This window comes from Rana temporaria, chromosome 6, assembly GCF_905171775.1.
Source record: "Rana temporaria chromosome 6, aRanTem1.1, whole genome shotgun sequence".
Classification (NCBI taxonomy): domain Eukaryota; kingdom Metazoa; phylum Chordata; class Amphibia; order Anura; family Ranidae; genus Rana; species Rana temporaria.
Genome location: NC_053494.1, coordinates 107,770,076 through 107,785,693, shown reverse-complemented (window position 1 = coordinate 107,785,693; position 15,618 = coordinate 107,770,076). Strand labels below are relative to the sequence as shown.

At 42.9% G+C, this 15,618-nt stretch overlaps 1 protein-coding gene across 2 annotated transcripts in view; it reads right to left on the bottom strand.

The window, feature by feature from the left end:
* STAT1 (signal transducer and activator of transcription 1) overlaps window positions 1–15,618 on the bottom strand; it is a 112,479-nt gene that overhangs the window by 41,349 nt on the left and 55,512 nt on the right. For both annotated transcript variants that reach the window (XM_040357140.1, XM_040357141.1), the window contains exons 10-13: window positions 11,420–11,512; window positions 8,090–8,149; window positions 3,264–3,293; window positions 3,011–3,104 (exon numbers count right to left, since the gene is read on the bottom strand). In XM_040357140.1, coding sequence (XP_040213074.1) covers window positions 3,011–3,104; window positions 3,264–3,293; window positions 8,090–8,149; window positions 11,420–11,512 — 277 coding nt within the window. The remainder of the gene's footprint in view (window positions 1–3,010; window positions 3,105–3,263; window positions 3,294–8,089; window positions 8,150–11,419; window positions 11,513–15,618) is intronic.

Sequence of the window (15,618 nt, the reverse complement as noted above, 5' to 3'; positions counted from 1 at the left end):
CATCACGCAATCGGTCTTCTCTCCGGGCGCCTGCTGGTTCAGGGTCTGTGGGTAGCCTCCTTCAAGGTGGTACTGTATGCCCAGTTCCACACCCTGGTTTTCCAGTGGAACTACTGTCCAGGTGGTAAAAATCTCTTGTCTCTGAAATCATTAGATTCCTGTGCGCCACCTAGTCAGAGTCTCTCTGAGTTGGTGACAGAGATTCCCGACTCTTCGGTCCGGGAAGTTGTTCCTTCCTTCCAGTGGTCGGTGTTTACGACGAATGCCAGCTCACGGGTTGTGAACCTGGAGGTTCACAAAACTGGGGGGTCCAGTCGGCCCTGAGTCGCTGGACTTGCGTGGACCTATGACCACACCTCCTTGAATGTGTCTGGTCTCGGTAGCTACCCAGGGTCGGGCCTGGCTAGTGCCTGGTGGAAGACCGCCTGGGAATACCAGGTGCTGTCTACTGTTCATTGTCCTACTATTTTAGGCGATCAGGCTATGCTTCTCCTTGTGGTCGACCAATCTGGTTTCAGCCGGACAACGCCACGGCCGTGGCTTCAGTCTACCATCAGGTATGCCGGCAGGCAGACTACTGGAGTCGCCAGATGCTGGACCAGGGCGACTGGTCTTTGTGCTTTGGGGTGTTTCGGCTCCCTTGCAGGAGGTGAGCCTCACATGGCATGGATCTCCTGGCAGCTTGTCTCCGCCGCAAGGGTGTCAGTTAGTGGCCAGGTCTAGTGATCTTGTACAGACGCGTCAGTCGCGCTGGTGGCCCTGTGTTGTCTGTATCAGTGATTTTTTGCCATTCCTCCATGGTAGTTGCTTCCTCGGCCGCTCCACAGAGTGGATGCTGAGGAGATCCCGATGATTCTAATCGCTCCAGATTAATCTCGGCGTCCTTGGTACGCTGATATCGGGCGCCTGGTAGCGGAGGCACCCTGGCGATTGCCAGGGCAGGAGGTTCCTGTCTCAAGGTCCCATACTTCCTCCTGTTGTACAGTCACTGACTTGCTTAACATGGTTATTGGAAGCCAGACTTTAGGTGACCAGGGTCTGTCTGACTCGGTCATCTCAACAGGGCACCGTAGTCTTCTTCCGGAGGATCTACCGTCGCACCTCTCTTGGTGCGAAGGGATGGAGTGACGTCCACGGGCGTACTTTCAATGTCCAGGGTCCTGCTGTTTTTAAAGCTTGGATTGGATCTAAAAATTGCTTAAAGCACCGTTCGGGGGCAGATTTCAGCCTTGGCTGTGTTTTTAGTGGCCTTTTTGCGGCCCGTTCCCTGGTGGGTCCCCTTTTTTTGTGTGCAAGGGGTTTGTCATATACTTTCCCCTCTTGGCCCATCTCTTCCCCCATGAGTTTTGACTCTGGTGCTCTCGGTTCTTCAGGAACCTTCCTTTTGGAAACATCAGAGAGATTTTCTCTTGACACTATCTCAGAAGGTGGCCCCTTTAGTGGCCTTTACCTCTGTTAGAGGGGTTTCTGAGTTGGCGGTCTTGTCTTGCAAGCCGCCATGCTTGATCCCCCATAAGGATTAGGTGATGGTGCGCCCGCGACCTTCCCTTCTTCCGAAGGAGGTTTCGGCCTTTCATACTTTAGGCGTGGTACGCGCTTTGCGGGTATACCAGCCTACTACGGCTCCATTTCGGAGCTTCTGACTCTCTTTTGTGTCGGTGTCTGGTCCACAAAAGGGCCTGGCGGTCTCGTCGACCACCATTTCTCGGTGGATCGGGCAGGCCGTCATACAGGCCTATGCTCCTAAGGGCGGGCCCCCCTTTTCCGGTCACGGCACTTTCGACCAGGGCAATTGGTGCTTCCTGGGTTTTTTTTTTTTTTTTTTTTTTTTCCCGACATCATGCGTCGGTCTCACAGGTGTGCGAGGCGGCGATTTGCTCGTCCGTTCACGCTTTTTCCAGAATTTACATGGTTGCTGTGAGTGCATCTTATGATGTTTTTTTCAGCCGCTAGTTTTTGCCGGCGGCTGTTTAAAGTTGCACCTCCTCCGTTGAGGAGCTCTGCTTGTTTTGGGGTGAAGTTAAAATTGTTTTTACTGATATATTTCCCACCCCTCGTTTTTTGACACTGCTTGGGGACGTCCCACTTGTCAAGATTTAAGGAGCTGTGTCCGTCCATGGACGATAAGAGAAAATAGGATTTTTTGTACTCACCGTAAAATCCTTTTCTCTGAAGTCCATGGACGGACACAGCTCCCACCCCTCCTTTTTAGGTTTGTACTGCTTGTTACGAACTGAGGCTGCAAGCTGCAGTGAGGAGGGTTATGTCTGGAGGGACCGCCCCCTGGGCGGGGCTGTTCAACTCTGTTAATGTAACATGTATTTAACTATTTAACATGTTTCTGCCTAGTCCTCTCCTGTAAACAGGGAACATAACCCACTTGTCAAGATTTAAGGAGCTGTGTCCGTCCATGGACTTCAGAGAAAAGGATTTTACGGTGAGTACAAAAAATCCTATTTTTTCCAACAAAAAGTGAGCTTGTAAGACCACTGCGCAGAGATGGTGTGACAGAAAGTATTGCAATGACCGCCATTCTATTCTCTAGGGTGGTAGAAAAAAAAAATATATATAATGTTCTAAGTCTTCTAGCAAAAAAAAAAGATTTTAACTTGTAAACAACACGTGTAAAAAAGAGGCTCAGTCCTTAAGTGGTTAACAGCAGAGGATATAGTCGATTTGCATTCATATTTTGCCAAATCACACAGAATGAATGCACTTTCATTCTTTACTCCTTGGTAGTAGAGAAGCAGCCATTTATTATTTTATTCACAAGTTTGCCTTTGACAGAAACCTGAAGAGTCACAGCTTTACCAGGACTTATGAATCGATTACAACAAAGCACGTAGGTTTAACAAAAAAAAAAAAACCTTACCTCGAGTTACAAGGAACCCCAATAGCCTTGAGGGAATTATCTATCACAAGTCTGCTATGTCAAGCAAAACATGTTCATATGTGTATTGCTGTTGTAAAGGTGTTAATGTCAATAATAATAATAATAATAATAGCTTACCAGATGTCTGAACTCAGCTGCTAAACTTCCATTTGTGGATTCTTCCATATTCATTACTTTTGTGTTTGTACCTAAAATATTAAATTTCCGGAATCTGCCAGAAAGCACACAAGGAAGTTTAGGAATTGTGTTCACGGATGCCATAAATGAACTCTCTTTACAAATTCATACTGCATCTATGTGAAATTAAGCAAGCTTTGTAGTTATAAATATGGAAACCACTAAACATTAACATAAAAGAAACATCACTTACCCTTTTACTGTATTCTTCTCATTGACATCTCTATAGAGAAAATATAGAATTGTTTTTTTTAAAACAGGAACGTTTTTAAGAATATCAAGTCTTCTATATCTACAATAGACGTTACATTTTCTTATTTTACAACACTACTACAACAGTCACATCTAATTATGATTATTAAAAAAAAAAAAGGTACAAAATACATTCTATATATCACATAATAATTCTAGAAATGTATAATTTTAGTAAAAAAAATAAAATAAAAAAACGATACAGAAAATGATCTAGAAAAAGAGTACAGTAAGTAAATAGCTGCACACTGTTGATGTGATCCAAATAAAAGTCCTTTATTCCTCCAAGAAGGGACAAATCGCACAAGGACTTGACGTACAGTTAACGTGTTTCACACAGAAAAGTGGTTATAAACGCTGAAGGTTTTTTACCTTCATGTATATGCATGAAGGTAAAAAAGCTTCTGTGTGTAGCGGCCCCCCTCAATTCTTGCCTGATCTCCCTCAAATCCAGCAATGCGAACAATAGCCTCGGCTGTCCCGAGACTCTCCCTCCCATTGGCTGAGACAGCAGCGGGAGCCCATTGGCCACGGCTCTATGTGTCTTATGGATGCATAGAGCAGTAGCTCGGAAGCGAGCACGCAGCAGTGCCCCTAAGGCAAGCGGCTTTCTCTGGGGGTACTGCTCGAGAGGGAGGAGCCAGGAGCAACGACGGGGGACCCAAAAAGAAGAACGAAACTGATCTCTACAAAACCACCACATAAAGCGGGCAAGTATAACATGTTTTTTTTTTTTTTTTTTAAAGTAACCTTTAACCACTTCATTACTGGGCACTTAAACCCCCTTCGTTCCCAGACCAGTTTTCAGCTTTCAGCGGTGACACATTTTGAATGACAATTGCGCGGTCATGCAACACTGTACCCAAATTATATTTTTCTCATTTTTTTCCCCACAAATAGAGCTTTCTTTTGGTGGTATTTGATCATCTCGGCGATTTTTATTTTTTGCGCTATAAACATAAAAAGACAGAACATTTTGAGAAAAAAAACACAATATTTTTTACTTTTTGTTATAAAAAAAAAGAATTCCCTCGGTTTAGGCGATACGTATTCTTCTACATATTTTTGTTAAAAAAAAATCGCAATAAGCGTATATTGATTGGTTTGCGCAAAAGTTATAGCGCCTACAAAATAGGGGATAGATTTATGTTTTTTTTTTTTTTTTTACTAGTAATGGCGGCGATCTGCAATTTTTTTGTCAGGCCTGCGATATTGCGGCGGACGTATCGGACACTTTTGACACAATTTTTGGACCATTTATACAGTGTCACATTTATACAGCGATCAGTGCTATAAAAATGCACGAATTACTGTATAAATGTGACTGGCAGTGAAGGGGTTAACACTAGGGGGTGAGGAAGGGGTTAAATGTGGATCCTGGGTGTGTTCCAACTGTGTGGGGGAAGGGGACTGACTAGGGGAGGGGACCGATGCTGTGTCCCTATGTACAAGGGACACAGCATCGGTCTCCTCTCTCCCTGACAGGACGTGGAGCTCTGTGTTTACACACACAGCTCCACGTCCCTGCTGTCACCACCGATCACGGGTACCTGGCGGACATCATGGCCGCCAGGCACACGCATCGGCTTCCCAGCAATGGGCCGGGCACAGTGTTTCCCGCTGCGTGCCCCCTAGCGGCGCGCACAGGGAATGCAAACAAGAGGATGTCCACCCGGCACTTGAGAGCCGCGCTGTGGACGTCTTTTGACGATAGCGCGGATCTCAAGTGGTTAATAGCACTTTAAACATTATAATTGGTTATGATTAAGCACTTTTCTGTGTGAAACACATTAACTGTACGTTAAGTTCTTGTGCGGTTTGTCCCAACTTGGAGGAATAAAGGACCCTTTTTGGATCGTATCAACAGTGTGCGGCTGTTTACTTACTATTTCTCTGGTCTTACACGGTGGTGAGCCGTATACTGCTCTCCATTAGAAAACTATCTAAATAAAACCCATCCCTTCCTGCTTTCTGCAAAGGAAACAACCCTAGTTGCACTGAAATTAAGCTAATTGTAAGAACAGTGAATGTGATGTCCATCATACATTCAGTGGTGGTAAATCATTCCCTGTGTAGTAAAGATATTTTCCAGAAAGATTCAGCTGCCATGACTGTCTGGCACTTTCAATGCTTCATAAATATGCCCATATCCAATAGGCATTTTTATTGTGCTTCTCCAGCTTCAGAGTCCCAAACTGGAGGAAAGGACGGAATATGTGTTAAACACTGTATTTAAAATTAAACCCTTTTTCTCATTTACTGTGTTTGCCATAGAAAAAACGTGAATATACAAATTGTCTACAGTCAGAATTATAGAGAAATATAGCTATAGACTGCAACAATTTCATTGTGCAAACACACACCTTATGTGCAGCAAGGCACAATCTTTGTGTTGGGCTGCCATTCATTTTAAAACTACAGGAGGGGCGGAGACGAGACCAGTCACCATGGACAAGGAGAGAGAGCAGTAGTGATTGGTCTTTACTACAGGAAGAACCTGGCAAAGGCAAAGTGTCAAGGAATACACATCTCTTGTATTTAGACATGATTTGCTAATCCTGTAGTTCAGCTTTAAGTATTCAAAGTCAACATACTTTTATGACATTTCTGTAGTAAATCATCCCCTATGTTAGCATTAATAAGAAACTGTTCCCATGTAACTGCAGTGGGTTGTAGAATGCTAAAGAGACCTCCCCCGACAGACACTTTACAGGATTTTGGATTGCTGTCGACTGCCAAGCAGACAAAGGTCTCTCTCATCTCTACACAATCCTGAAATCCCTACTTCATCCTCTGCTTCATTACTGCCTGTATAACATCTCAGAATTTCACCACAAAATGAAAAAACTTCAGATACATTGTGCAGACCAGTCAGTAGGCCATGCAGGCTTCTTCTCGCCATGATATTTTTCACTACTTTAACTGAGCAAATGCTTCTCTTCTACTTTCCAAGCTCTTCTTTATGACCTAATCTCTTGATTTAAATCAGATGTATGGACAAAACTAAGTCACGGGTGTGCATATACTTTTGCTCTCCTTGGACCCAGAATGAGAGGACAGTGGGCTAAAGCAAACTGACAGTTGACGTCACAGAGCCGCACCAGGCTCTGGAAGGATCCCAACCTTATTGTTGCTTGCTTGCTAAGCAGCTGGCTCAGCTTTCAAGCATGCCACTAAGGCCTCGTACACACGGCCGAGAAAAAAGACGGGCAAAACACATCGTTTTGCTCGTCGAGTTCCTTGTGAAGCCGCCGAGGATCTTAGCGAGCCAAATTTTCCCATTGCCGTCAAGAAAATAGAGAACATGTTCTCTTTTTGGCCTGACGAGATCTTCGGCGGTTTCCTCGTTGAAAAGTGTACACACGACCGGTTTCCTCGGCAAAAAAAAAACCCAGCAAGCTTCTTGCTGTTTTTTGCCGAGAAACTCGGCCGTGTGTACGAGGCCTGAGAGCAAGAGCCAGCTGCTCCATCCCCTCCCCTGCCAGGCATTCTGGTAAACGCTAAAGAGACAGAGAGAGGAGAAGTGACTGACAGTCACCGCTCTCCACTCCAGGAGCACCGAGAACTGAGCGACCAGCGGTTATGTGATTGCTCAGATCTTGGGCTTAGAGTAATTGGGAGACAGCTGCAGTATTAGATTGATGCTCATGTTTGTATTCTTTGTTTTTTAACACTGAATCCCCTTTAATTACCACTGTCATTCCTCGCTTCATCTCCTTTTTTCGTATCATGCTTTACATCCATTTTTTAGGGTTATGCCTTTTTTTTCAAACACACTGTTACAATGTAACCAAAGAAAAAAAACATTATAACCCTTTCAAATTCTCCATTGACACTACCTGAATGACAAACTCACTTATAACAAGCAAGCTATTTAACAATTCCTGTTTAAATTCTCCACAAAATGAATTTTGCAGTAAACATTTGACCAATGGAATTACACAGAGCGGCTCTGAACCTCCTCTTCTCGAGTCGTTCCTGGCTCCACCTATTTAATGAGTGCCCTCATTAGAAGTCGCTTCCCATGGGGGCATTTGTGCAGGCTGAAACCTTGGCTGCGCTGCCTGCATTCATAGACACAGACAGCGCTGCTTGGCTCCACCCCCATCAAAGAATTTGGCTGACAGTCTGTGCTGTGAGAGTGGAGAGAGAAGACAGAGCCGCTGCAAATGGGCACAGTGCTGGATCAAGTGAGGACTGAGGGGTGATACCGATGCCTAAACATTTTTTTCCCTAATGCATTAAAAGGTAAAAATAAATAGGCTTTAGAGCCATTTTAACAAAGCCTGTAGACACAGGCATTGATTACTCCAGATTTTCTCCTGTTTGCAAATCAAAGGCCATGCACATCCTTGGATTTTCTCTTACATTCTGAATGGTCATTAAGTACCTCTAGATCTCCTCCATCTGTCATTGGCCCCATTTTCTTGTTTTTATATTTTGGTCTAGGTACCATCATTCGGATTCCAAGGGAAGTCTTTGGTGAATTAGAATTTTTAGCACTTCAAGCGTGTTTTTATTATGTAATTTGCATTTTATTGCACACATTATAATACTTTAAATTGCATGTGTCCCATTTCTCCATAGTAAAACAGTGCCTGTTCCTATCTGTGTGCTGCCATCACACAAAAGAAACACATGCACTACAGCACACCTGCCTAATGCTACAGAAAATGCACCTCTAAGTATATGCATACATTTAAATGGACACTAAAAAATGTGATTTGATTTGTTCCTTATAGATTTGTAAAGAATATATGTACATACTTATCAAATACAGCTTTTACTTTTAGCTGATAATTAAGCTCCGGTAGTTTTACCAAAAGTCTGTAAAAGAGAAAAAAATATTTCAACACAAATATAAATTTGCAAGACAACGTAAGAAAACAAAGCATATACCTTTGTAAAAATGTCTTAGTGCTAGTTCACACCAGACGCAGTTCCGTGCGCTTTTTTTCTGCACAAAATTCATGCACAGTGTTTTCCATGTATTCCAATGGTTCTAGTTATCACCATGCAGTCAGTTTCCGGTCAGTTTCTGTACCGAAAACTGACTGCGTGGTGTGAACTAGAGCCATTGGAATACATGGAAAACACTGTGCATGCAAAAAAAAAGCACACGGAACTGCATCTGGTGTGAACTAGCATTAAAATCGACATGAAAAGGTAAAGCATCACAGAGTGAGTTAGACTTACCACTTTTGCTTTTCAGACCTGCAGGTGCAACCAATCGTAGGCACATTCCTGTGCATTGCGTGTAGGGCAGCCCACTCATTTCAAAGAAATGTAGAAAAGAAGTCCCAGACTCGTTTCCAAAAATGTGCTGCGCCGAGCTGCATGTTGTTACAGCACCATGCGCTTTGCCACATGCAAAAACACGGTGCATTGATGCTTCATGGCAGCGTGTTTCTCTGCATGTTGTGAAAGCTCACAATTTTGAACGCGTTCCTGGCACGTGAAGGTCTGAACCAAGCCCTAATATTTCTCCATATCCATCATTTTACTATAGAAGTTCAGAATCTTCACACAATAAATTGTGTGAATATCTATTTCAATTATCAAGTGAAAAGCAAATTCCTGCTCATGATGATTAAAAAATCATGTGCAGATGCAATAAGTAAACAGGAATTTGCTTTTGATGTGATTGGATAACTGAAGTGAATAATTATTCAATTTTTTGTGTGAAGATTCTCAATTCCTTTATTAATGGCCTAGTGAGTGCTCATGTTAATTTTAGTGCACAGAAACAAAAATGTATTACACAATTTTTGGTAAAGTATAAAAAGATGAGGTTGTGACAAGTAAAGATACCAAACGCATCAAGACTTAAAATTGTACTTGGCCATGGAATGGTGACAAACGTTGGCTCCCAAACTCTTCCATAGGTGACGCTTTAAAATCCCTTACAGGTCATCAGTTTAACCGTGAATTATGGCCCAATAATTATTCTCACTCCAGCTCATATGTGTGTGCATGGAAACTTGGGGTTTAGAAGTGACAGATTTTTTACATTTTTTTAAATAACATATTTATTGCGACAGCCTCTCTTTAACCTGCCTGGCGGTGTTCCCGAGTCTGACTCGGGGTTAGATTTTCCTGCTGCGAGCGGTAACCCAGAGTCAGACTCGGGCTTGCCTCGCTAGATCCACAGGCAAAGTTACTTACCTTGTCCCTGGATCCAGCGATGCCACCGCGCTGTGTGAGCGAGCGGGACCTCGCTCGATTCACACAGTGCCTCTGTGTGACGCCGATCTCCGTTCCCTGCGACGTTACGACGCACAGGGACGGAGAACGGCGCCAAATTCAAAAAAGTAAACAAACACTATACATACAGTATACTGTAATCTTATAGATTACAGTACTGTATGTAAAAAAAACACACACCCCTTGTCCCTAGTGGTCTGTCCTGTGTCATGCATGTCATTTTATATAATAAAAACGTTTCTTTCTCCCTGCAAACTGTAGATTGTCCATAGCAACCAAAAGTGTCCCTTTATGTCAAAAATAGTTTTAGATCAGCTAAAAAACAGCGATAATAAATTATAATCACTTGCAGAATTGTGCGATAGCGATTTGTGGGGAAATTCGTCATAAAAAAAAAAATAATGACAGCAACAATTCTGCAACTTAGCAAATTTCAGTGATTTTGATTTGATTACATTATTGAATAATTTTTATTATAATTATATTATTATTTGTTATAATTATTTATAATTATTTATTATATTATAATTTATAATTTTGTTTTTTAAAAAATGTCATACCCGGGATGCCTATTAGAAGCTTGTTTGGTCAGATTTAAGTGAGTTATTTCTAAAAATGACAGACCTACAATATAAAACGCCAAATTTCCTTGCAAATAATGGTACCGCTTTCAGCATGTTTTTTCTGAAAGAATCATACCGCCAGGGAGGTTAATGAAACATCAGGAGTCCATGGAAGCGACCAGTTGGCTATACAGTCACTCAATCGCTTCCACCTGAAAACTGTCAACTTGTGAAATTTACAAGCACAGGGAGTGCAAAACCCCTGGTGGTTACCAATGTGTGCTTTGTGTTGGTGGCAGTAAAGGGGTTAACGCCACTCCAATGTATAAACTTACTCTTAAAACTAGAAGGTGTCATGACATTTTTAGGGAAATCTGACTTCTAAGTACAGTAACTGGATCTTATTTTATTGTATAACATATTATGCCTTGTACTCACGATCGGATTTTCCGATGGAAAAAGTCAGACAGACTTTTTCCAACCGAAATTCCGACCGTGTGTATGCCCATCAGAGTTTTTCCATCAGATATTCCGAGGAAATCCGTTGGAGTTTACATTGATAATATTTTCTCTTTTCCTCCGATGGAATTCCGTTGGAATTCCATTGTGAATTTGGTCGGACAAAGGTCCGATCGTGTGTACAGGACTTTAGTTTGCTGTTTTTTTCATAAGAAGACCTTGCAAATACAGAAAAGAGAAGAAAAGAAAAAGGCGCACCAACACACTAGTTACCCTTGACAATTTAATAAAATAAAAATATAATAAAAAACTATTTACAACAACATTTTTAATTGCATGAGTCCTCATGTATAAAAGGGGAGCCTTTGGAAGGGTCTACACTGCTGGGCTCTGATGAAGAGGTCCTTGTAGCCTAGAAACGCGTCAGCCGGCAGTGACACACCTTTATCCCCCCCATTTGGAGTGTGGTTTGAGGGGTATCCATTACAGCGTTGTCATTAAGCCTATTATGTTGCTTTCCTTGTGAATAGTTTTTTATTATATTTTTATTTTATTAAATTGTCAACGGTAACACACTAGGCTGGTGCGCCTTTTTCTTTTCTTCTCTTTTGTTTGCTACCAGGATATTCCCCATCCATGAAGGGCAGCAAGGCCACTGTTACCGTTTTTTGTCATTTTTCCCATGGAACATTGACTGTTGGACAATCCACTCGTGCACAGGAGTTTTTGTTTTCTGTGTTTAAGAGTACCTTGCAAATACAGTAGCTTCTATCGCTTTATTAAACAGCAAAAATAAATAGTGTTCGCCATTTCAGTTGTCAAAAGAATAAAATTTTTACAGTTACATTCAAAAACACAGATAAAACAGTACCTTAGTTTTACAGTGAACTGGACACTGGTTTTTAGGACCAAGGATCTCTGTGGGTGGGTAGGCATGCATGGTTGCCTTTCAACCACAAAAGAGCTGCAGAGGAAGGACAATAACGTATTAAATGCGTAAATACAGAGTAACAAAGAAAATATAGTACAGTTATTTATCTGCCTAGAATAGTCATCAGAAATACTTTACATACTTGTCCTATATACGGTATGTCCTTGATTATTTTACCTGGCAACAGAATAAACTCTTAAACTGGGTATACTCCCTCATCTGGTTGACCCCGACCAAGTTGTATTTGTGCCGGGCAGGGAGGCAAGGGACAACACCCTTAAGGCGATAAATATTCTCCATTGGCTGAATACGTCCAGGAGTGGAGGATTTTTGCTGTCGTTGGATGCGGAGAAGGCGTTCGACGGGGTGGCCTGGGATAATATGATAGCAACCTTGTAGGCTATTAACCTTCCTGATACATTGATGAACCTCATTTCCGCTCTCTATTCTGTTCCCACGGCGAGAGTCCGAGTGAATGGTTGCCTGTCGGACACCTTCTTCTTTTTCGAATGGTACGCGACAGGGCTGCCCCCTATCACCTTTAATATTCATACTTACCCTTGAACCTTTGCTGAACCGTTTAAGAAGTAACCCAGATGTTAAGGGCATAGATATTGGTGGTAATACTCACAAAATCGCAGCATTTGCGGATGATATACTACTTTTTATCGAAAACCCGATTATTACGATCCCCAATTTACTTAACCACTTGGGATCCGCGCTATGGACGAAAGACGTCCACAGCGCGGCTCTCAAGTGCCGGGTGGACGTCCCTGGACATCCTGTTGTTCCCCGTGCGCGCCGCTGGGGGCGCGCAGCGGGGAAACAACGTGCCCGGCGCATCGTTCGGGAGCTGATGCGTGTGCCTGGCGGGCGCGATGTCCGCCAGACACCCGCGATCGTCAGTGACACAGCAGGACGTGGAGCTCTGTGTGTAAACACAGAGCTCCACGTGCTGTCAGGGAGAGAGGAGACCGATCTGTGTCCCTTTACATAGGGACACAGCATCGGTCACCTCCCCCAGTCAGTCCCCTCCCCCCACACAGTAAGAACACACCCAGGGAATACATTTAAACCCTAGTGTTAACCCCTTCACTGCCAGTCACATTTATACAGTAATTAGTGCATTTTTATAGCACTGATCGCTGTATAAATGTTCCCAAAATTGTGTCAAAAGTGTTCAATACGTCCGCCGCAATATCGCAGGCCTGACAAGAAAAATCGCAAATCGCCGCCATTACTAGTAAAAAAAAAAAAAATCATAAATCTATCCCCTATTTTGTAGGCGCTATAACTTTTGCGCAAACCAATCAATATACGCTTATTGCGATTTTTTTTAACAAAAAAATGCAGAAGAATACGTATCGGCCTAAACCGAGGGAAATTTTTATTTTTTTAAAAAAGAATTGGGATATTATTATAACAAAAAGTAAAAGATAGTGTTTTTTTTCAAAATTTTCAGTATTTTTATGTTTATAGCGCAAAAAATTAATATCGCAGAGGTGATCAAATACCACCAACAGAAAGCTCTATTTGTGGGGAAAAAATTATAAAAATATAATTTGGGTACAGTGTTGTATGACCGCGCAATTGTCATTCAAAATGCGTCAGCGCTGAAAGCTGAAAATTGGTCTGGGCACGAAGGGGGTTTAAGTGCCCAGTAATGAAGTGGTTAAAAATCGTTTTTTTAAATACTTTGGGGGGATATTTATTACAGCAAAAGGTAAAAAATATTCATTTTTTTTTTGGAAGAAATTCCATTGAAGTGAATGGAGCCATCTTAATGTACACTACTGAAGTCGCTCCAACTTCAGAAAAGGTTCCAGTACTACTTCAATCCGACTTCTAGGCAACTTGTACCAATTGATTTCAATGGAAGTTGCCTCTAAAGTCGGATCACTGTCTTAACCTCCCTGGCGGTATGATTCTTTCAGAAAAAACATGCTGAAAGCGGTACCATTATTTGCAAGGAAATTCGGCGTTTTATATTGTAGGTCTGTCATTTTTAGAAATAACTCACTTAAATCTGACCAAACAAGATTCTAATAGGCATCCCGGGTATGACATTTTTTTAAAAACAAAATTATAAATTATAATATAATAAATAATTATAAATAATTATAACAAATAATAATATAATTATAATAAAAATTATTCAATAATGTAATCAAATCAAAATCACTGAAATTTGCTCAGTTGCAGAATTGTTGCTGTCATTATTTTTTTTTTTTTATGACGAATTTCCCCACAAATCGCTATCGCACAATTCTGCAAGTGATTATAATTTATTATCGCTGTTTTTTAGCTGATCTAAAACTATTTTTGACATAAAGGGACACTTTTGGTTGCTATGGACAATCTACAGTTTGCAAGGAGAAAGAAACGTTTTTATTATATAAAATGACATGCATGACACAGGACAGACCACTAGGGACAAGGGGGGTGTGTTTTTTTTACATACAGTACTGTAATCTATAAGATTACAGTATACTGTATGTATAGTGTTTGTTTACTTTTTTGAATTTGGCGCCGTTCTCCGTCCCCGTGCGTCGTAACGTCGCAGGGAACGGAGATCGGCGTCACACGGAGGCACTGTGTGAATCGAGCGAGGTCCTGCTCGCTCACACAGCGCGGTGGCATCGCTGGATCCAGGGACAAGGTAAGTAAAACTCCCTGTACATCCAGCGAGGCGAGCCCGAGTCTGACTCGGGGTTACCGATCCTAGCCCAAAAATCTCACCCCGAGTCAGACTCGGGAACACCGCCCAGGAGGTTAACTGAAGCAACTTTACAGGAAGAAAAAATAGTTCTCAGGCAAACCCCTCCCCTCCCACAGAGCTGATTATTGTTTGATTGGCCACTGGCAAAGTCGCCTGTCCTGGAGGCAACATGAAGTCGTGCTGTAAGTCGCTCCAAGTTGCGCTGAAGTCGTCTCGCAAAGTCAAGCTGGAAGTCATGTTGCCCCTGTGTGAACCGGCACTGATGGTGCCCCAGACAGCAGCAAAGTCTGAGATTCTAACTCTTCCATGCTCCTTTTAAAACTAAAGCTGGCCATATTTGTTCATCTCCACTGTGAATCTACCTCTGTGCCTGCCAGCTGTCAAAATTCCTGAACAGCAGATGCATCTGATTTGAGGCAGATGCTGTTTGGGTGACAAATTTGTACCCACCTTTTTTGATTCTTTTATCTGAGAATGTTGAGTGGGAGAGGGTCGACTGGGCCACCCAATAAGCAAATTTTGTCTAGTTCATAATGAACCATCAAAAATTGTGTATGACCAAAAAATTATTTTGGCTTGACATACACTTTTAGGCCCCTTTCACACTGCTCCACTGCGGTTTCCCTGCAGCATGGTGCAGCAAAGTGTACCTACCAGTAGCGGTGCGTCCATATTGGGCGCAGGAGCGCCGCCCCCTCTCTCCTGCACCCACTCACTCAACAATACATAGATTCATGCATTGCATCTATGTATTGTCGCCGCTGCCGCCCCCTATCCAGGTGGCAGGCCCCCTGTTGAGCGCAGGCCATCTGATTAACAGCGGTGGGTGTGTTTTGGAAGTTTCTATCAGAGCCAGCGGCTCTGATAGGCTTCCCGATTACAGCCTGTGGGCTCTAATCAACTTCCAAATGGTTAACCAGAGGGCACACAGGGTGTGCGTTCCCTGGTTAACACTGACACACGTCTCAGTCAATCAGGTTCACTGGGTCTGGGTTCCGGTCACCTGATTGGCTGAAGCGACATCGAGGGCGGGAGAAGACATCGAGGGATCGTGGAGGAGGATGGCTGACCCGAGAAAGGTAAGTGCCGGGCAGGGGGGGAAAATGGCTGTATTTTTTTTGGCAATCTGGCAGCATTTTACAGGGGGCAAACTGGCGGCGATTAACAGGGGGCAAACTGCCGGAATTTTACAGGGGGCAAACTGCCGGCATTTTACAGGGGGCAAACTGCCGGCATTTTACAGGGGGCAAACTGCCGGCATTTTACAGGGGGCAAACTGCCGGCATTTTACAGGGGGCAAACTGCCGGCATTTTACAAGGTGGCAAACTGCCGGCATTTTACAGGGGGCAAACTGGCGACAATTGATGGGCACCATGGTGATAATTGATGGGCACAGTGGCGACAATTGATGGGCACAGT